The sequence below is a fragment of the Chondrus crispus genome, genomic scaffold, assembly GCF_000350225.1.
Source record: "Chondrus crispus Stackhouse genomic scaffold, scaffold_223, whole genome shotgun sequence".
Lineage (NCBI taxonomy): Eukaryota > Rhodophyta > Florideophyceae > Gigartinales > Gigartinaceae > Chondrus > Chondrus crispus.
In genome coordinates this window covers 73865-95413 of record NW_005179099.1, presented here as the reverse complement: position 1 = coordinate 95413, position 21549 = coordinate 73865, and the positions used below count along the sequence as shown (strand labels likewise).

Sequence of the window (21549 nt, the reverse complement as noted above, 5' to 3'; positions counted from 1 at the left end):
TGACAAGGTGGTAAAATCTATCAAGGGCCCCCGGAGTGTTCTCTACCTCTTCAAACAGCATTGTGAGAGTCTTGCCCTTTAGATTTCTTTCTACTGCTTTTGAGACTGTATGGCTGGCCAAAATGTCAGCAACTTTGTTGAAAATGGCCTCGTCCTCCTTGAAAACTTGGCGCAATGTCCTCGCCCCTCTCGGACTTCCGTACTCTCTTTCAGCCCAAATTTTCATCTCGTCCATGTAGCATCTCAAAGCCCTTGCACTTGGTGTAGTCGCTCTTCTCTGCAGCCAATTATCGAAATGAGCCTCACGATCCCCCATGTCGCGATAAACGCCCTTTAGCGCATGTAGGACGTGTACTGATGTATTAATATCACTGTACTCAGATGCGAGAGCAGCCATTGCGTTGCAAGCCGATGTTCCCTCGATAATGGGAAAGGGAGGTTCTGCATACGTCGCAGTTGGGACCCATGGATCAGGGTCTCGTGGACCCTTTCGAAACTTCGCATTCAGTAGGTTACGTGGAGGATAGCGCGATTTCCAGTCAAGCTCGGAATTGGAAAAGTGTATCACCGGTTTCCTAACAATCCAGTTCAGAGGAGCACACTTAACACTGTGCGATTCACCAATGGGTTCATCTGACCTCGTGTGCCCTGACCGCAATTCTAAAAGCCCCTGAGGCCATGCCCTACGAATTAACGGTTTGGAAGTGTCCCGCATCTCAGGGCATGCTGTAAGATTCCGAAACTCTATCCCATTAAACCCCACGTGCTCAGCTGTCCGAGTTGACACCACACCCGGTCCACTTGGAGAATATTGTCGGTCAAAAGGGATAACTACAGGGTCAACATATCCGTCGCCAGCGCTTAGACTAACTCCATGACCAGCTTCTTTAGCTCTAGAGTCCTGTAGGTCCGCAGCCGGCACATCGCAGTATCGGTCTTCGAAAGCCAGCTGGCTCTGTGCATGAAGTCCAGGAGGTTCAGTAGAGATACGCACCATACCGGCATCATCAGGTAACGCAGATGCAAAAAGTTCCCTCAAATCTACTGGTAAGCGACTTTTAACCCCTGGCTTACATGCTGCGGCAAAGTGGATTTTGCGTCTCAAAAAGCCAAAATCAGGTGGTGGCTTGGTTGCGTAGCCCAGTGAGGCAAACACTTCTGTAAAGTTAATGCTGATGAGGGGTTTCACTGCAAAGCCTTTGACTTTGCCGCTTTTCCGATTGATGCATTCAAAGCCATTTAACATGTCATCAACGCCTAGTATGACCTCCCGTCTCTTGCGGCTTTGAAATTGTCCAAAAAGCATGTCCGCGAGGTACTTGCCGTGATTATTCTCTAGAAAGATTACCAAAACAATCTCAGCGAGGCCTTGGTCCACCATATATTGCGGAAGAGCAACTGTCGTCATCCAATTTTTCCCAACTGCCGCATTATCGGAGATTATAATTTTAATTGACTCTCCACGACAACAAAGCAGATGTGTTAGCAGTATTTCCTCAATGATAGCAGACGCGTTCTTGGGACCTGTTCCCTGCTCGTGGGAGAGGACTATGGCGTCGTTAGTCACAGCGCTGACGTGCCCGTTGACATCGAATCTCCACCTCGTGATATCAGAGGAGGCAGACACGAAAAAATGAGGCAAATCGACTTTGCTCATGTCATCCTGATGCATCATAATTGCACGGTCCGGGAACAGGTTCCAACCCACTGGGTCAGGAAACTCCTGATTTGACGCATGACTCGAACGTATAGCTCGATATTTGTTCTCTACTTTCCGAAAGTGGTCTGTAAGCTTTTTGACAGTGTCTCGAATACGTCCATCCCGGCTATTGTGTCTTCTCAGGTCCTGGACGCACTCGTCCTCTTGAAATCTTTTTTCCACAATGGTTTCAGACAATAACTCTAATCGTCTACTTTCCGCCTCTGATAGTTCCCGCGTTCGCTGACGCAAGTCGTCCAGCTCACTTTTCATGACGGCTGCCTCATGGTGGTACTGTAGTACGGCGTAGTGCATTGTTTTGCAGTTTGGACATGCGTTGTGATCGGACTGCGAGAAACTTATGACGCAGTTTGGCTGTTTTAAATAATCTTTCACCATGCGCTGTAACGTGCTGGACGATACTTCTGAGATGGTAGATTCATCATCACAGCGAAGGGCTTTGCGCAAGACCTCTCGGAGCTTCTCCTGAGTATTAATCTCAGGAGAATAAACGCGACAAACGTTAGCACCCGTGGAGCCCGACGGGTCTGCCCTTAAGACAATATCGAGGTGAGCCTCCACTCTCTGCCTAATACGTTCAGGGTAGCGATTTATCGGATGCGTCCGTTCGTATCGGTAGCGTAGTGTACCATCATTTAGCAACGGGCGCCCGAAGTCCTCTTGGTCTGAGCACATCGCGTCAAGGGCTCTCCGAACATCTGCAATTAGTGATTCAGACACTGTATACAAAGCGGAAAGTGCAGCGTTGCACACACGCGTAGTACTCTTTGAGAGCGGACAAAATAACCTATTCAATAAAACCTGTTTTCTTTGTGGCGCGGCTTGAGCTCCTTTGCAAGCTTGATAAAGTCATTGTATTCTCCAATTAAATTCCACTGCGGAACTGATGCGAAGCACGGCTCGTCGCAGCCGCAATCATACTCGTTCAGGCTTTGGAGAGGCGGATAGTTGCGTCTATCTCCATTTCTCCGGTGCTGACGCTGCCAGACTCCTGCAGCATCAACGACACTTGTAAGATCCTCCTCTGTAGCGGTGTTTAAGGACATGCTCATCCGGTTGTCTAAAAAATTTCGTGACACCCCCAAAAGCGAGCATGTAGCTTGTGTACACAGTTTTTGCTTCGGGCGTGCCATTCCTTTGGGGGAGTCACTCTTTCCGTAGAGAAACGGCAAGACCTCTAATACAAAACTTGCAAACTCCCGCAATGCCTTCTGACGCGCAGTGCCATGCGCTTGTCCCGAGGCGGCCTCTCTTTCAGATCTCGAGTGTGAAACAAAGGCAATTGTCGAAGTCCCTACACCGCGGCGTCTCGTCTCAATCTGTGCGTCTAGTTGCTCATGTGCGGCATGGCACCTATTTGCGTGGTTGTGAATCAGAATTAGCTCATCCAACAGCTGGATCTGTAGCGGGTCCATTGAGATTGCAACAATACCATATGGATGTGGGGAAGCGATCCCTGTGAATGCGGTATGCCGCTTGAGCTTTCCTGTCGATTTCAATAAACTCCGATACTTTTTTCTCAGCCATTTCCTTCGCCGCTGCGTCCAAGTTGTGTTCATTCTCCCCCATAGCATATGTCATATTTTTACGTATCTCTCCATTCCCGGAAAGGCGCAGCAAAAAAGCTGCAATCCGGTTTGACGCCTCGATTTTTTCGTCACTGCACTGTTGTTCGCCAAAATAGAGATCCAAAACCTCGGTATCCGCGCTGCTTAAAACTTCTTGCAAGCCGTTTTCCAGTGTGCTCGATGTAGTTCCGAATTTCGGGACTGTAGCAGGACAGGAAACCATGGATCTTTTCAATGAAAATTAATTGAAGGAATTAGTGAGAGAGGAATGAGAAGGGATAGATGACCAGGCGGGGGCTGGATGGCACACAAAGGACTGGAAGTATGGCACACGAGGGACTGGACGGATGGCAGAAGGGGGGAGAGTCGTATGGCAAGATAGATTGGTCGGGACGGGATAACAGGAGAGGGCGGGACAGCGGGAGGGAGGGGTAGTGTAGCCAGAGGGTGAGAGGAGAATGGCAGAGGAGAGGGTGCGAGATAGAAAGATGGGAAATAGTGGGCGGAAAGATGGAGGGGGTGAGATGACAGGATGAGAAAGAGTAAGATAGCAAGAGTTGAAGGAGTTTGGAGGGTTAGTGGCAAGAGCTAAGAGAATAAGAGAGAGAGGGTCAGAGTATCGGAAAAAGAGGAGCTGGAGACCAGCAGGGGGCCGGATAGCAGGAAAGAGATCGGCCCGATGGCAAGATAGAGGCGGGCGGATAGCAAGACGGAGGGGCCAGGATGGCAGTAGAGTGGAGATAGTCTGGAAGGGTGAAAAGGGGCGAAGAGGGCGGCAGGAAGGCACGGGTTCAGAAGATTTTTGCGTGAAAGAAAAGCGCAGGTGCGGGAATTATGCTCTCAGACAAGCCGATGAAGTGGCAAGGGAAGCTCCATGAAAAAAAGGACAGTTGCAGAAGTAATGAAGTACTGCTGGAGCCAGCGTTCCTTTGAGAGGCGGTACGCGGCGCTTTCTTTGTAGAAAACCAGGATATCGTTATATGAGTGAGCTGCCCAGATTCAGGGTTCCGGCAAACCAACCTGGAGCTTGAGTTAAATAGAAATAGAAGCACAACTCTTAATCCGGAAGTTTCGAGCTTTCGAGAAGGCGCGAGATTTCGACTAAATATTTTTGAAAAGCGTGGACGAGGTTTTGTCATGCAATGTTTAAACTTTCCGGAGATCGATATTGGAAAGTTTGGTTTTTCACAAATGTTCACTGCCGCATTACAGAAGACATACCTGAGCCAATATACTGAACCTATCAATGCCATACAATTGTCTGGCTCTGCTCGCTTCCACCGTTCCTACTCAGTCCTCCAATCACATGTGCTCCCATAGAATGTCTTAAATTTAAAAAGCTGACCGTGGTTTCTTCACAAGCATGACCTAGCCACCGTGACAGAAATCACGGTGCAAACGACAGCAGGCACGGACGAAAAATTCACCTCCAACACTTATTCTCATGACCGAGCCTCTGATAGCTATTGAAAGGCATGTACAGGGTAATAAGCGCACAACTACTATACCAAATGTTACCCTGCCGGGAGGGCACCTCTGGCGAGAAAATCCAACTCTGGTTCACTTCACTGCATCTGTAACTCCCTTGTTTGAGGCGATTTCTGCATAATATCATCTAGGACAGTCGGCTGGTCTCTTGTTTATTCCCTCGCGTGTAGTCTTGGAGTTGAATGCTACTGTATATAATATATTCAGTATATATATATATACTATATATATACAGCCGTGCCGATACGAGAATGTTTCAGATCGTTTCTGAGGTTGCTTTCAAAAGCTTTCAAACGCAATCTCAGAAACGCTCTGAAATATTCTCGTATCGGCACGGCTAACGCTGTAAACACAAATTACATGCCCTGGGATGATTTCACCACAGGGCATGGAATTTGCGGTTATGCCCTGCGATGATTTGCATGGAATTTGCGTTTGCAGCGGTGGGCTGGGTTTTGTCGAACCCAGACTCTAAAGTTACGCTGTGTCCGTCGAGGGGTGAGTTACCCGCCAAGGAATACAACATTGTTGAGACTGCAGACTTGCTCTACCTCGAAGTTTGCGAGCATCCGTGTACCGTTGCTTCAGTCGGGTTTTGATATCATCAAATGGGACGCTACCCTTGGTCGTTTCAAGCAAAAACCAGCCTGTTACAGTATGTACGATGGTAACTCGATGCCCACATCCCTTGCCCAGCCCGTACAGTATTAAATTAGTTCCTTGATGGAATGTATCACATACAGTGTTATGGCCCTTGTATGTCCAGAATTTCGTCGGGCATCCTGTGGGTGTTGAGCCTATATGCAGCTGCAGCTCCTGTACAAGAATGAAGATTTTGTTCACAGAGAGTTCACATGCGTGTGAACTCTCGGTTTACATTAAATTTAGAGAATTTGTCTTACGTACCCCTTTCTTCACCTCACTCCAGAACGACTTTCCGGTAGAGGTACATAGTGCTGGGGCTTGGCAAGTCGTAGCGTAGTGCCCAACTTGACCACATGCAGAGCAACGCGACTTTCGTTGAGGCGCTGCGACCCCACTTTCCACAAGCCGTTGTTTGCCCCGCGGTCTGGTTGGGCGTTCACGATGTATGATCACTCCTGGGGGGCACTGTATACGCAGGCGCCCAGAGTCTGACTATTTTACCTGGTGAGATCGGCCCACGGTGACGCACGTGGCCAAAGATGCAATGAAGATGCTTTGCTTGTCAGGGAACGTACTCCCATCAAACTCATTTTTGTGACGCCCTCTTCACCTCCTCACCTCACTGTCATGTACAGCTGTACTGTATTCAATCTAGCGCTCCTAAGAAATGGGGCTCATACAAAGGGGTATGTAAGGAAAACTCCAAAATAAAAGGGGCACGTAAGAAACATTGTCGTAAGTTTACGCCAGTGTGGAGATATTGACGTCAAACAAGACAGAGAGCAGCCAAATGTGCAGGTCTACTGTACAGGGTATTACCTAAAGTTTGCACAACATTGTGTCACACAGTAGACCTGCAGATTTGGCTTCTCTCTATCATGTTTGACGTCAATGTTGTTGGGGTGTGTTCGGGGGGAAAAGGTGTTTACCTTGACCCGCCTCTGCCTCCTCTTTGCTCTTATTGGAAACTTACGCAAACAAACAGTCGGCCGAGGATCCAATATTTGTTTTTCGCCTCCCGAGTCTCGCGACTCCACTCACCACTGCGCTATTTATGCAATCGGCGCGGCGCCGGCGGACCTTCTAGAAAGATCCTTAGCTACCTGAGCAAAAACTAAATTATGAATTACAATTTGATTCAGGTTCCAACCTTCACAAATGTCTCTCTCCCTTAGCTACCGAGCAAAAACTAAATTACTATGTTGTTCGATTTTCTATTAATGCAACCGGTTTAATGGCTTCTTACATATATTTTGCCTGCACTGTGAGAGCAATAAACCGTCCGAAATCTCTGGTAGTGAACCGTTGAACAGTAGAAATGCTGCAAACCCTGCTGTCAACTGTTAAAAAACTGTGTGAAAAAACGAAAATTACCTCCTTTCCCGACAAAATGGTGCCTCCTCCCGGCACGAAAAAGCAACTTAGAGCGCTTGCAATTGCGAAGCGCATCGTCGAGTCCACTTGTGATGATACTGTACAGTAATGCTGCGTTTTGCGTGCAGAGAACAGTAACGCTGTAGGAATCCGAAGCTGTACAGCAGAGCACCATTGATGAGTTTTTGAAATAAATATGAGACATTCCAAACGATTGGTCAGGAACGCAGGGTATGGTACATTGGGTATGGTACATTTCTTTGACTGCAACCCCCCTTTTTGTTGCAACCAGATCTGTCCACCAAGCGGTTGCAAATAAAGAGAGAATACAGTACTGTATGAAGTACAATTTGATTCAGGTTCCAACCTTCACAAATGTCGCTCTCCACACTGGCGTAAATTTTGCGACCTAGCAATTCAGGTTGGCGACCTGAAAGCTCTAAAATAGGAAAGCGGGTCCCAGCTTAAAAGCTCTCCAGCTTCGTCACTGTTATTTAAACAATCCCTGTTCCTCCAAACTGCCTTCCAAACTGATTCAAACAGCTTTCGGTCTCGCCTGTCAATCTCGAGCATCTGAAATGAACTCAAACACTACGGCACCCACGAATGTGCCCCTACGCACGTCTAAACGGGGACAGAGTTTGACGATAACCGACTGGGTAATCCGCCTTATGAATTTGAGCATCTTTCTCTTCCAGCCGCGGAAAGGATCGAATTTCCGATGGGCAAACACAGTCCGAGACTCCATTTCTTTTTTGGGCGAGTTTGCAGAGGGTCAGCATACGAAGATCTACGGTCGCGTTACCTCCCGGTACAAGTACCATTTGCAACAGCAATATGAGAATGCGATTCGGAAGTTCGATGCAACGGATCCTCTCGCAGCACATTTGCAACAGGTCGGCAATGCTGCTTTTTATCAATCCTTACCGGGGCACGTAGGCCAAATTCACACCAACTTTGCAGCAGATCTGACCAGAATTAGTGACATTGCCAGTATTGGATCCTCGGCCGACTATTTGTTCGTGCAAGTTTCCAATCGGAAGAGCAAAGAGGAGGCAGAGGCGGCTCGCGACAGCTATGTGAGAGGATTCAGTCGTCCTGTCAGAGCTGACGATTTCGATGATTGGGAACGACTGCGTGACGAGCTGAGGAGTCATCAACGTGTCGGTGAGGTACCAGATGGTCGACCTGAAGACTTCTCATGTCTGATAGCCGTTTCATACAAAAGCAAGGATGTCAAAATCACTCGACGAATGCTGCTACTCAAAGAAGACGGAAGTCCGGACAAAGAGGAGGGAATTCTCAACCAGATCCAAATTCAGATGACCGACGACTTTTTCGATGATTTCCGCTGGAGTCAACTCGTTAGGTCTTGCATAGCGATAGCCAGACGAGATGGGAAAAGCCATGTTCGCTTATGGGTCGATCGATTGGTGATGATGGGCATAGAAAAAGAGCAACGGGAAGCCATTTTCAAACTGACAAAATGGGAGGAATTCGGACTGTTGCCTTATGCAGTTTGTCACGTGGTGCGCTTGTATGAATCAAACGAACCTTACTATGGAACTGATTTTTGGAGAAAACTGGAGACGGTTCTCGGCGTAGCGGGTAAAGGCCTCTTCGTCGATGACTACATGTTGAGGAAGTACGATCACACGATATATTTTGGTCCCAAAATCTACCAAAGATTGGGCGACGGGCTCTGCTGCATTGGAGGTGGAGGTGTTTACATCAGGTCCACCACGCTTGCCCTGGCAACAGCTGTCCTAACGGATGGTGTCAGTGTAAGGGCGGCTCACGAAGACCGGAGGACAAAGAGATCTGCCACTGGTTGGAAATCTTGGGCGATTCGAACAATCACTGAAGGAGCGTACAGCAGTTGCCATTCCAGCATAATGGTAGAAGAGGAGCCATCCTCGATAGGGTATCAACAATTTCTAATCATTACGTTTTGGGAGTCCATGGTTTCTCGAAGCATATCTCTGACCGGGAGGAGCTATTTGGACATGTCTTATCAAAGGTCAATGGAATGGAAAAAGAGCTCCTCTTGGGACGGTATAGTAGAATGGATCGGGATGATGCCTGAGAGCTGTATAATTGGAGATCGGAACCAGATAATGAATTTCTTGAACCAACAAAGTGACGTCGATCTGTACGTGTCAACAACTGGACATGTCGCATCAATCATTACATTGCAAAATGATGATTTGAGAGATAAGCGCACTCTTGTAGTTGATTTAGCGCGTTTTTCAACGGCTCGGAGTGGACATGTCACAGCTGTTGCAGAAGCTACAGGTATCTGGGAAAATTCAAGTGTGATTCCCTTTTATCTCAAACATGTTTCAGATCCGGATGGGGATCAGCTTGCTGAAGTCCAAGATGACAGGATCGTGTTTCTTTACAAACAGATGAAGGTTGAATTCTTCTTCATGAAGGCTCTCAAAATGATTTGTGTAGTGGTGGGAAACCTGATCTTGATTTGGTTTACGTTCGGCGGGTGGCTTATTTTTGCTGCTGTTCAGCTTGGTCTCATCTTCAGACCATGGCCTTGGGTCGACACTTGCGATGTAGGCGAAGCTGTCTTCGACAATCTTTTGCTGCACGCTCTATATGATGCAGGCATAAAGAAGCAGTATAGAAGATTGCGAAATGTACCATTCAACCAGATTGGATGGCGTTGAAGACTTGTGGGTGGGTGTGAAGGAATACCTCTTGTGTTGATGATACCCTCTGTGCATGGCACAGTGATTGTGCCAAGCGTGCTCATGCGCAGCAGCTACAGCGACTGAAATGCTGTCTGTAGACAATATACTTACTGTATATCTGCTGACCTATCTTTGTTATGGTTTGTATTGTTGCTCTGCGCAATCTATTACTCTAATACTGAAGACTGTTCCATGCAACTGTGCCATAGTGCTGAACTCCACTGTGAGATGTAGGTACCATCTCTATCTTTAGTATAAACGTCGTCTCTGGATACGATGATGAATAAACTCTCGCCATGAACACCTGATCGACAGAAAACTTGAGGTTATGGGAGACACTCAGTAACGCTTCACTGCTACAGTATAAGGGGCACGTGTACATGGAATGGCATATAATTTAGGGGGAATTGCCAAAGCGGTGACATTGGGCGCCTCCGGAGGTAGTGCGTGGGCGGAAGCGTCTCGACAGGCGTGAGGGAGGGAGGTGTGGCGGCAGGCGGCGTGGGGGACAGTGTACGGCGGTGATGGCATGGGGGATGGGGAGAGTGCCGGTAGGGAGATGGCGATTGGTAACGGGGGAGGCCGTGGGGAGCGGCGGCGTGGTGCGGCTTGTTGCGGGCTCCGGCGCCGAGCCCTCCCATTACCTTGTTTCCACCGCCATCCCCGACACATTCCTACCAACGTCATCTGCCGCCACGTCGCGCCCTCCACCGTCCGCGTCCCATCCCCCGCCACGCCGTCGCGCTGCGCCCCGCACTGCCAAGCCTGCGGCCGCGACAATTGAACAACTTCAATTATCTGTTCGTGCTTTAAACTGCTTAACGAGAGCACAGCTACGCTCTATTTCTCACTTCTTACACTATTTGTGGGGGAGATTGTGGGGGAGATTTGGGGTACTGTACAGGGTACAGTACCCGGGAGTGGCCCCAGGACCAAAGCCTTCAAAAGGAGATTTTATTGGTCTACGTGTATGCCAGGTGTACACGTGGACAATCTCCCTTTGAAGAGCGGCGGTCCTGGGAAGTGGAAGATGTTGGCGGCCCCTCTATAAGAGAAAGGGGCGCGCCGCGACACCCCGCGACAAGGGGAGAACACAACGACACCCCAGACTGACCCCCGCTCTTGCAATAAACTTCACGCTTCTGAAAAAAACTTTTCTCTCTCCCCTACGCGCGCGGCCTTCCTCCCCCCTTTTCGCCGCCAACACTATTCACAAGAATAATTATTAGATGTTTTAAGAGTTTTGGACAAAAACTCGAGAGCAGCGCCCCGCGACTGCCGCACGCCGAGTCACACCCAGACCTGGACGTGCCGTCAGGCGTGCCGCCGCCACCGCCGCCCACGCCGCCGCGCGCGGATGTCGCGGCCATGTTCGTCTGCCTGCTCGTCAACGTGGCCTTCCGCCGCGTGACCACCGAGTTCGAGACCATCGCCACGCTCTTCTTGATGGAGCAGCATCACGTGAGGTAAATTATGGCGCGGCCTCGTTCTGCATCTTTTTCATCTGCCGGTGGGGCTGCTGATCTAAATGCCCCTTCCAGCCGATCGGGCGCACCTTTCGGACCGCGTCCTCGTGCTGTTCGGCCTGTGTACAATCGTGGCGGGCTGCGTCCCGCTCGCCGTGCACACCGTCTCGAAAGCCACAGCCGTGCCCGAATACGTCGCCCTCCCGCAGCGCACGTACACTGGGGGCGTAGAGTAATTGTACGGGCGGGACACGTGCCGCAGAGCGGACGCGTCAGGCGGCCGTGGCTTATACTGTAAGTGTACTCTCAGAACAGCAATGGTAAGCTGTGGTAATCGGCTCGCGCGGCTACGATGCTCTTCAGAGCAAATTAACTATTTTTACCAAATAACAGGTCAGATGACGTGTTATTTGGTAAAAAATGGTTAATTTGGGAACTCAGTTCTCGGTGCTCCCTCCTACTGTACATATGAAAGCATGCCGCTGAGGAAAACCAAGTGCGGACACTGGGTACACGTGTCCTCGTTATACGCCCTCTCTGGTGCTTACTAAATTACCAAATACTGTAGACCTTTTTCTAAGGGCCATTTGCGGATCTTGGGGTGACAGGTGCGGCTTTTGATGCCCCTGGGGAGGTGAAGTTCTAGCCCTGGGGGTGTTTTGGGGGCGACTACCCCAATTGAGGTGGCATTGAAGGGTGACGTTCCTCATTCATCCAATTCCGAGGGTGACGTCGCCCTAAGAAAACGACATGTTGAAACATGCCGATCTTTGTCTGTGTCTATAGGGCGACATTGGATCGTTTTCTGAGATTGATGTGATTTCAGTTGGAAATATAGGGTGACTTCGTATGCGAAACACCGGCAACTTCTACCCACTCTATCTACATACAATTACATACAGTATTTTCCATACCACGGAAGCATGTTTACCTAGTGTTTTCATCCCCATAAAGCTGTCTCAGTGCACAATCAGTAACAGTATGCGTCTCAGAACGACAAAGAGAGCAAGTATACTTCCTCTTTGATGGCGCAGGTCCGTTCTCATACCAGCTCTTCTTACGTTTTCCCGCGTTTTTCACTGGCCTCCCACGAGGGGGAGGGATAGCTTTGGGAATTCTTAAGTTCTGACCAAAAGCTACTAACCGTTTCGCTTGTTTGATAACTCTGTCGACAGAGTATTGAGCCGGCATTGAGTAACACAAGCTGTAGTAATTCTCTTTCCATGCTTTCGTCAAATGTCGTCGCGCAACGTGCTTATACAAATTATTAGATCCGTACTTCTCACATATGACAGCCGTTCCGTGATAGCAAGGAAAACCGGAACCATCTCGTGAATGCATGCAGCATGAAGGGGGCGTGTTTGGCTCTGAACTCATGACTACATGCCTCAAACGCGTTCCGTCCACCACGCTTCGTACCGTCGCCTCCATTTGCCCCGTTCCCTCTACAAACCTAACAGACTCCTTATAAACTCTTGATCTCTGAATGAGTAGCGCAAGACGTTGTTCAATGTGAGGTGGTACGGGACTCTTGCAGTTCATTGCAGTCGCTTGCCGCTTCAAAGAGGCAGTTCGCTGTGTCGACACAACTTTCTCCAGCATCTTTTGAGGCTCCACTGTCCTGATGTGGTTTCGCAGGGCGGCGGACATACCACTTTCAGCTCCTTGAGATGTCGTGATTAGATCTTGCAACATCGAGCATGCTCTGTACAGCTCACTGTCATCAAACCTATTAAGGTAATCTGACATCTTCATCGGGAGGTCTTTTTTGGCTTGAATAACCTCATCCCTGCTTGGGTTTCGAAGCGCTTTATCGTACATGCGCACACCAACAACCTTTCCCGCACCCAGTGCTGTAGCGAGATTTTTTCGGACATGCAGTGGGTCCAGGAACAACTTCGCGTCCCGCATGCACCGCTTGTACGCTGAGTCGATAGATTTCTCCTGGTCGACAATTGTCGTCCTCGTAGGTACATCAAACCCTGGGATATCCGCGGCGGCAGCAAAAACTTTCTCCCACGTGTCCATTCCCTCAGCTCCCACGAAATGGGCGAACACCAAGGGGCAGAGTTGATGGTTAGTGTCGTATCCGAACACTTCAAATGTGGTTCCGTAAGAACGGCGGCCCAAACCCTCGCAATGAGCGGCATCCGCTGCGCATGTCATCCTGCCCTTTCTACAGAAAGCTTCTGCAACCATCGGGACGAATAGGAACCCGCCATAATATTTACCCTCATCCGCAATATCCGAGACGTCCACATCCTCTACACTAAACCCGGATTGTAGGGATCTTAGTTTTTCAGAGTATGAAAGTTTTTGCTGTTGTTTTTATATGAATCGTGCAGCCTTGATGCGCTGCGCCTTCATTTCCGTACCGGACAAGATGAAAATGTCCACCCTGTGCCCCAATTCTCTCAACAGATCAGAGTATCCTTCCAGGGCAGCCATGTCAACGGCTCGAGCAGCTGAGATGTATCTGTTCAGCTCGCGCCTCACAGCGCGAATGTGTGAGTTTGCTGGTTGTCGACGATAAATTGACTTCGCCCTTAAAATGGACGCTAGGACGCTGATGGGCATGTCAGGGTTCAAGGCGAACTCATCACGAAGCGCCCGTGCGGTCTGCTCAGCGGTATACGCCGGTCTAAATTGACAGGACTTTCTGTCGACTGACTGCCCATAGCACTGGTTTTCGTGCTCTTGGAACCGATTCAACTTCCACAATCCCGATTTCGGTTGCCGATTAAAAGTGAGAGTTGCGGCACAATGCTTTCGTCGACAGTCCATACGCACCATTTCGAAGTTTTTCACCACATTCACTCCCTCCGGCACACCCAAATTCGCAGTATATGCTCGAATGAGCTGCTCGCAGCGCCATCTTCCGGAAAGCTGAATCCCAACCTCAGGGGTATACGGGACGCATCGCCGGGGAACCCACGTCATCTCTGCTACTCTATCCGCCGCTATTTCCGCCATTGCCTTCCGCTGACTTCTCTTTTTTGACGCTCTCTTTTGTTCCGCTCGCCGTTTCTTCTGTTCGTCTTCAGACAAAGTTCTGAGGTCAACTGGCAACACCCTTTCAGCCGCAGCTGCTGCATCACAAGCTTCTCCATTGCTGCTGGTGTCTTCAGGCGTGAAGGCTATGTACGCTCCGAAATCAAAGTCATCGTCGTCAATACATTCCGGGCGAGGGGAACGAGAGGAATCTGCTTCATCTTCCATCGAACTTTCTTCTTCGGCATCAACATCCTCATCGTCCTCTTCCTCATCCGAGTTCACCCCGTCACCCCCCTCTCTATCCCAATCATCGTCAGGCGCCCCAACGAACTCCGCTTCCTCACCATCTGGGCCGTGACTCATTTTAGATTCAAACTCTCTACCCAGGACATCGGTCATAAAATCGGTTCCGTCAAACGAAGATGTATGGATCCTGGGGGAATTATTCCGAGCCCCTCCTTGGCTCCTTGATTCCTGACGATCCCTTCGTTCCCTCCTCTGCCTCTCTTCTCGTTTCCGCGCCTCATTATCCATACGTGCTCGTTCCTGATAAGACATTCTCTTCTTTCTGCGCTCCCTAGCCATCCGTTCCCGCCTTTGCGTAATTGTCTCAGGCTTTTCTAATTGACATATGTCTTCGTCTTCCGTTTCCCATTCTTGTCTCATTTCCTTCTCCCTCCGCTGATGTCCCCATTCACTTTCCGCTGAGCCTTTTCTTTCCCTCTCTTCCTCCAATGCCTGCTCTTTTTCTCTCTCCGCTTCCTCCCTCTTCGCACGTACTCTCTCCTCCTCTAGCCCCTGCTCCCTTTTACGTCTCAACTCCTGAGCTCTTTCTTCTTGCATCCTTTCTTCACGATTGCGACGCCCCTCCCTCTTTTCCCTTTCTTCACTTTTTTCCGTTTCTTTGCTCCTATCCTCGCCTTTTTCCGCTTGAGAAGACATTTCCTCCTCCTCAGCCATGACCTTTCTTCGAATATTCTCCCTTTCCTCCCTTAACATGAGTTCGAGTAGTTTCTCCTTCGAGGTTGGAATGAGTGTAAAAAGTAGTGTTGCGGGAACCAAATTTGAAGCATCTTCCCCGTTTTCCATCTCATCAAAACGAATGTCTCTCTCAGCTTGTTCTTTTGCGCGAGTAAGCTTTTGCATAGCTTTATTCGCGGAGGAGCGATCCGACACACATCTGTCCGGATGAACAAGAAAAGAGAGCTTCTTGAAACGCTTTTGTATATTGCGCAAAGTGGGCTCGTCACTTTCGTCCGCCGTATCTCCGGGATGAGCGCAACAAAAGACGTCAGTTACGGGCGTTTCGTTGATGATGATTGTCCCAAAGTGATGCAGGGCCTTTCTGGCGTCTGGCGGAAAAGATCGCATTATCCCGCCAAAATATGGCAGAGAAAAACGGGAAAGAACAGAGGGTGACAGTGAAAAGCGAGCTGTGGTGCGAGGGATACTTCCGGAGGATGGATTTTTGTGGGGTGACTCTCGGAGAAAGTGGTCGAGGGGCAGGCCGAGGCGCAGGGTATTTGACAAGAATATCTGCGCTGCGGACGCCCTACAAATGAGACACTCATGCCGGCCAGAAACACTGTTTCTGGAGGACCAGTAGTTTCATACGAATTGCTCAATTTTTGCAGATAATGCGCCATACATGCCATTTGTGCAATGTCCGAGTGTTTACCAGAGCGTTGAGGCCCACATTTACGTCACATATCGTTGTTGTTGTACACTAGTTTTGAGAGCTGCTCCGTAGCACGCTGATTATTGAGAAAACCCAAAGTTTACAGGGATACATGTTTTGTCACCCGTCTTCTCTACTCGTACAAGTAGTCTCAATTTCACCGAAGCTCTCTCAACTTTTGTACTGAAGCGGTGGAATGGAGGGTATGAGGGGAAGAAGGGGTAGCGGATGGGTTGTTTGGACCGAGAAGTGAAAGCTCAAAACCTCCAATGATTACCGCAATGTACGCATGAGACAAAGGTCGTTAATGGTTCATCTGCGGACCGGGTCTGCATCTGGTAATAAGTACATTTTCTTTGCTTGCATTTTCCGCACTTGAACATATCAGTACTTGCCTCTTGCTTGCTAAACGGCATCGCATCTCTGGTCATCTTAGCACGAACTTCCTCCCGATTCTTTCGTAGCTCATGATGAGGGCGCAGGCGTCCGTTTCGCCGAGAATTCGTTCAGAGAGGACAGGGGCGTTGGGGTGTTGGTCAATACAAATGCAACAGCGTTTGATCACATGAGCAATGTCCCAGTCGATGGGAGTGGTGGCCTACCAGTAGGTGACAGTACCGGGGTGTCGCCGTCCCAAGTATATGTGGACAGATAGACTTTCTTCCTTTTCCAAATTGTTCATCATAGATTGTGTAAATGGGAGCCTGTACAAGTCTGATACCATGCAAGTTTAACAGCTCCGATGTCTTGTTAAGCATGTGCATCCAAGCGATGGAGGACGCCGTTTGAGCGGAAGCAAGCGAGGAAGAGTTCCTCAATAATGTAAAGTCTCTTCACAGAACCCGTATATACATGTCATACGGTCGAGCCATATGAGCGATATCCACGGCGCATCAGCGAACGACGTGGAATTATCAGTTTCGCTGCAAATACAGTACTTCGTAGGGACATGATAATGACGAGGACAGCTTGCCGAGAGATACAATGGCCACCTTCGACACCTGTTGATTGGCGGAAAGCGTTCTGACCAATACACTAGGCCAATAGGAGTGATTCCCATATGGTGACCTTGCTGGACAATGAATGAGGATCCGGACTGCAGAGGGCAGGCTGTGATGTCCGCACAAGTATTTGGTTGTTCCAAGAACATTTTAATACGCAAACCAGGCAGCTACATTACTCATGAGTCCTGCAATGTCGTCGGAGTGAGCGCCACATCGCTAGATGAAAAAGGCTATGAAACAGTGACAGAAAGAATCGCTCCGGCTGCATTTCAGCCGCACCAGAGACAAGAAAGGGAAACTTACACTATCAACAATACGAGTGCACCACCTCTCCCATGACCCGCACGCCCAGCAATACGCCCGCCACCCTGTCGTCTCCGCCCACTCCTTCCCGCCGCAGCCCATGCACCCGACGGACCGCCGCCCGCCGCTGCCCATCGACATCAAGCCGGTCCAGAAGCCCACCGCCACCTACGAGCTGGATGACTCCCCGCCCATCGAGCCGCACATCGTCATGCAGATGGGCGGCATCCCGTACGCAGACCTGTGCAAGGAAAAGGCCCGTGAGGCCTTCAAGGAGATGAAGAAGAACGAGCACATGGCCAAGGGCGAGTTTGACCGCATGAAGCGCCGAAAGAAGGGTGATACCTCGATGACGCCGCGTGAGAAGTACACACGCCGTCTGAAGATGAACCAGGACTCGGCCGCCGCCGCACGCTACGCGCAGGAGGTGTACGTGCACATGTTGGAAAAGCTCGTGAGGACGACTGAGGAGGAGAAGAAGGGCTTCATCCTTCAGGTGCAGCAATTGCAGCAGGAGAACGCAAAGCTCAAGGATAAGATGATGCAAATGTCGCAAATGAGACAAAGAACAAGGATGCTAAAAGCTTTGTCCAGGAACTCTGGTACACAAGTAGCATGACATGTACAGTGAAAATCACTACCGAGAATACGACTGTGCCGAATGCCCACATTCCCAGCATCTGCCCACCGGCCTGCGGAATGTCACCAAAGCCCCAGAAGCAAACAAAGAACACTACAGCTGATTGCCATATTGCTGAGAGAATCCAGCTCAAAAAGACGCGAAAGTTGTACGCCGTGTTTCTTTGCCCCTTTGAATAGATTTCAGGGAACGCAAGCGCATATTCGGCAGTCAATTCCTGATCGAATATACCGAGGACAATGGGAGGAAGCGATTCCAAAAGCAAATTGTAAAGACCCCCCATCCAGGGATCCAAGAGAGGCTGACCTGAAAATGCTGAAAAGAATGCCCAATAGATCTCACAAAGAGTCAGCGCCGCATTTCGGTATATTGTGAACAAGACCATTTTTGAGAGCCGTTTGTAGCTCCATCTGCCATGGACTAGCATTAGACGCCCCAAGAAACGAAACTGACCAATAGAGTAGTCTGAGGCCAGTTTGGCCTCTTGCCCTTCCAAGCTCACAATTCCCACCCCCACATGGGCCGCTTGAATCATACCGACATCATTAGCGCCGTCTCCAATAGCCAAAGTAACTTTGTCCTTGTCAAGCCGGCGGACCAGCTCGACAATCTCAGTCTTTTGCTTCGGACTCACACGGCAAGCGATGACTGATCAAGCCATGTTTGTCACTATCATAAACCGTTTCTGGAGTTCCTCTTCGAGAGCGTAATGCAATGTTTGTCCGTCAATGACCAGGCCAAGCTTTCGTTCCATTGCTGGATCTGTACGCATGGCGCTCCACCTGCCAAGTGCTCGGTCAAGCTGCGCAGCTGTATCTTCGAGATTGTCCTCATTGATGATCACGACATCCATGCCTTCGTCAATGGCGCCGCATGACAACCCAATATTAATGGCTGTCTCTTGTTTGTCCCCGGTTAGTACCCATACCTTGATGCTGGCTTGTTCCAGCTTCTTTAAAGTCTCTAGAACACCATCTTGGAGTTTGTCTTCGATAGCAGTCGCACCCAGCAAGGTAAGATCACGTTCGAATTCGTCAACAACTGCAGCAACTTTTTCTTCACGATCGATTAACTCGGAATTCGCGTGCCGATATCTTCGATGCCAATCTTGAAACCCATCGTCATCAAGATCTGCATAGGCAAGACAAAAAGTGCGCAATCCTTCCACTGCAAATTCATGAAGATGCTGCTCAGTGACATCGGGTGACTGCCCTTCAGCCAGTCTCGCAAAAATGATGGCGTCTGCGCCCTTTGTGTAGATCCTTAGCTTGCCATCCAGATCTCGAGTTATCACGCTCATCCTCTTTCTCGTGGAATCAAACTCGATTGTTTCCACTAAATCATGTGTCTCGCTTCGTCCGAATACATCAATAGCTGTATCACGATTAGACCTTGATAAATAAGTGAAGCCTAGAATACGTGCTGCATTCACTAGTGCCGCCTCGTCAGGAGATGACGCTTGATAACTGATCACTCCCGAATTGTTGTTCGACCCATTCAGAGAATTTAAATTTCGCTGATTCCCATCTGCTGCGCTAGCCTCTGCGATCGTTGAAGCCGATACAAGAGAGAAGGATTGGTGCGCCCTGTTTCGATTCCCTCCTCGCGACAGTAGCAACTCGTTCGGCAACGCGGTCCTTCCCTGCTTCCTCCGCCTGGCCGACCCTTCTCTCCCTCTCTTCCAACTTGCGCACCCACGCATGTAGCCTCCCCTGCTCGACGCCCGAGTACTTCAAGCTGGCGAAGAAGGAGCGGGAGGGGCGGGGGATGAACACGAGCAGCGTGAGGGCTTCTTGGAATTGACAGGGACTTTAACTAGCTCCCTCACTTCAGCCACGCGCAAATTTTTTGCTTCATCTCCGCCAAGGAAAGGAAGCACATCTTCGGTTAATGCGAACGGATACCTTGAAGCGCTATCATGGACAATACCACGGTTGCAGTCCAGCGCAACGCAATGATCTACAATTCCGTGTTCCACTATTCGGACTATCCACACGCCTTGATTATGGTGCGCAAGCCACTTGAAAGGATTTGCCTCGACCGCCTTCTTCACAGCTTTAGGAACTCGGCGCACTGATAGTTGAGCGGGAATTTGGTGAACCAGAGAAAAGAGTTGCTTGAGTGTTTTGATCTTCATCGGATGCTTCCGAAGGTACTTGTCGACGCTTGTTCCTCCCGTGGTACCATATAGCGCACAAGTGCCGTTGGACAGCGCAGCCGACACGCATGAATCGTCGTTGCTGCGAACGAGGTTCGGGCCATACTGGTGCACCTCAAACCTTCTTGATCCAGTGATTTGTCCGCGTGCCCCAATACCACCGATGAGTATCGGTACACCGCGATGGGCCATCATCCACGCAAACAGTCGACGGAACATCTCTTGCAAAAACTTTTTCTTGCGCGGCAAGTCGTTGGTACCATCATCTATCGCGTTTAATAGAGCCTGCATCGTGTGAAGGGATAGTGTAATCGAATTGGCATCGATAGGCCAGAAACTTTCGTCACCGCCTGTCAATCCGGCGGCAGCGTACAAAACGCCGTTTTGCATTTTGTGGCCGCTTGCCCCTTGTCGGCCATCACCAATCATCACCCTGTCAATCGCCCAGCTCATGGTGTCCAAGAATACTAGGAATGTTGCACCTCCCCGGAGATCTGCACAAACTTCCGTTCTTCATGGACACGCGTGAGATGGGCGCCGGGCTCTTTGGTGCGGGTTCCGGGTCACTTGGAGACGCGGCCGCGGTGCACCGTGCTAGAGGCAGGGTGAGCAAGGCGATGAAGAAGGCGGGTGAGGGCATTTCGGCGAGATGTGCGGGGGGGGAGTTGGGGAACGTAGACGCCGAAAAATGGCGGGTTCAGAAGGCAGAACGTACGCCGCGTGACTGCGCGTCACCGTATGCCACTGTGGTGGGCACTGGGCGGCCTCTATAGCCACACTATATTGTTTCAGTTTTGAGAGCGCTTTATCCAGCGCGAAACCGTGCGTTGGCGTGCTTTTATAGGGGTGACATTAAAACAATCATGCATTTCTAGGGCGACTTTTCTAACGTTTAGGTCTCTGCCGAAATGCCACGATGCTATACGTTTTTATGGGGTGACATCCCCGAATATGAGTTTGTCGGAGGTGACTTTACGATCGTTTTTCTGTCACCCTAGAAAACGTGCATTGTCACCCCCTGAAAAGGACACCATGGACCAAAATCACCCTACTAGCAAAGCACTTTTTAGTAGTGTCGCCCTATAAAAACCCCCACCGCATTGAAATCGCCCCACGTAGATTTCACTTTGGCCGGGTGTCGCCCCAAAATCTACACTTTGACCCTTTTTCTAAAATTCTGTGTATTGCCGCACCAATAAAAGAAAATTCGGGGTTCCTCCCAGGAGGAGATACAGAATCTCTAGCCGTCTGGGACCAGTTGGTTAGCAAACGCGGAGCATCCATCACGTAGGGGTTGTCTACTGGCTACGAGTGCAGACACGCTCCGAGTGCAGATATGAGCACCGAGGCTTGCCGAGGGCATCATATCGCAGCACGAGGCTGCGTGTCTGCCCGAAGTATCCAGGAGACAATAATATGCTTGTCTACCGGCTGCTACCGCAACTGTCAGCCATGCTAATTACAGTGGGTTCGAGTAAAATTGTTGTCCCCGCTGTCACGGTGCGTATGTATGTCAGAGGGCTCCGGTAGACAATGGTGGAAGAAATGCGGAGGTGACGATCGGCATGATCTTTTGGGAGGTGAATGCTGCGTGTAACTCTGCGAAAGCCACTGCGTGTCAAGATGGATGCCCTGCATGTTTAGCCCCCGGGGCATCCCGGAGTGTTACCCGGAGTGTTACCAATTGCGCCACTCACGCCCGCGACGTATCGCAGTGCTACGCTGCGCAATGCTAGTAAAACACGGTGGCAAAACGATTCTTGGCTATGCGGATGTCCTGGGTTCACAACGGTCAGGATGCCGGGC

The 21549-nt window shown here is 49.9% G+C and overlaps 3 protein-coding genes; 1 reads left to right on the top strand and 2 right to left on the bottom strand.

Moving 5' to 3' along the window:
* Positions 1 to 7373: 7373 nt before the first annotated feature.
* On the top strand, positions 7374 to 9842 carry CHC_T00004263001 (hypothetical protein). XM_005715571.1 is given in 2 exon segments: positions 7374 to 9476; positions 9477 to 9842. 1 exon segment carries the CDS (start codon positions 7374 to 7376, stop codon positions 9474 to 9476), a length of 2103 nt encoding a protein of 700 aa, XP_005715628.1. The 3' UTR covers positions 9477 to 9842.
* Positions 9843 to 15895: 6053 nt separating this feature from the next.
* Positions 15896 to 16069, bottom strand: CHC_T00004262001 (hypothetical protein). The gene has a single exon (XM_005715570.1). It carries the CDS (start codon positions 16067 to 16069, stop codon positions 15896 to 15898), a length of 174 nt encoding a protein of 57 aa, XP_005715627.1.
* Positions 16070 to 16282: 213 nt separating this feature from the next.
* CHC_T00004261001 (hypothetical protein) lies at positions 16283 to 18885 on the bottom strand. XM_005715569.1 is given in 3 exon segments: positions 16283 to 17472; positions 17473 to 18195; positions 18256 to 18885. The coding sequence occupies 2 exon segments, from the start codon at positions 18883 to 18885 to the stop codon at positions 17473 to 17475; spliced, it is 1353 nt and encodes a 450-aa protein (XP_005715626.1). The 3' UTR covers positions 16283 to 17472.
* Positions 18886 to 21549: the final 2664 nt, after the last annotated feature.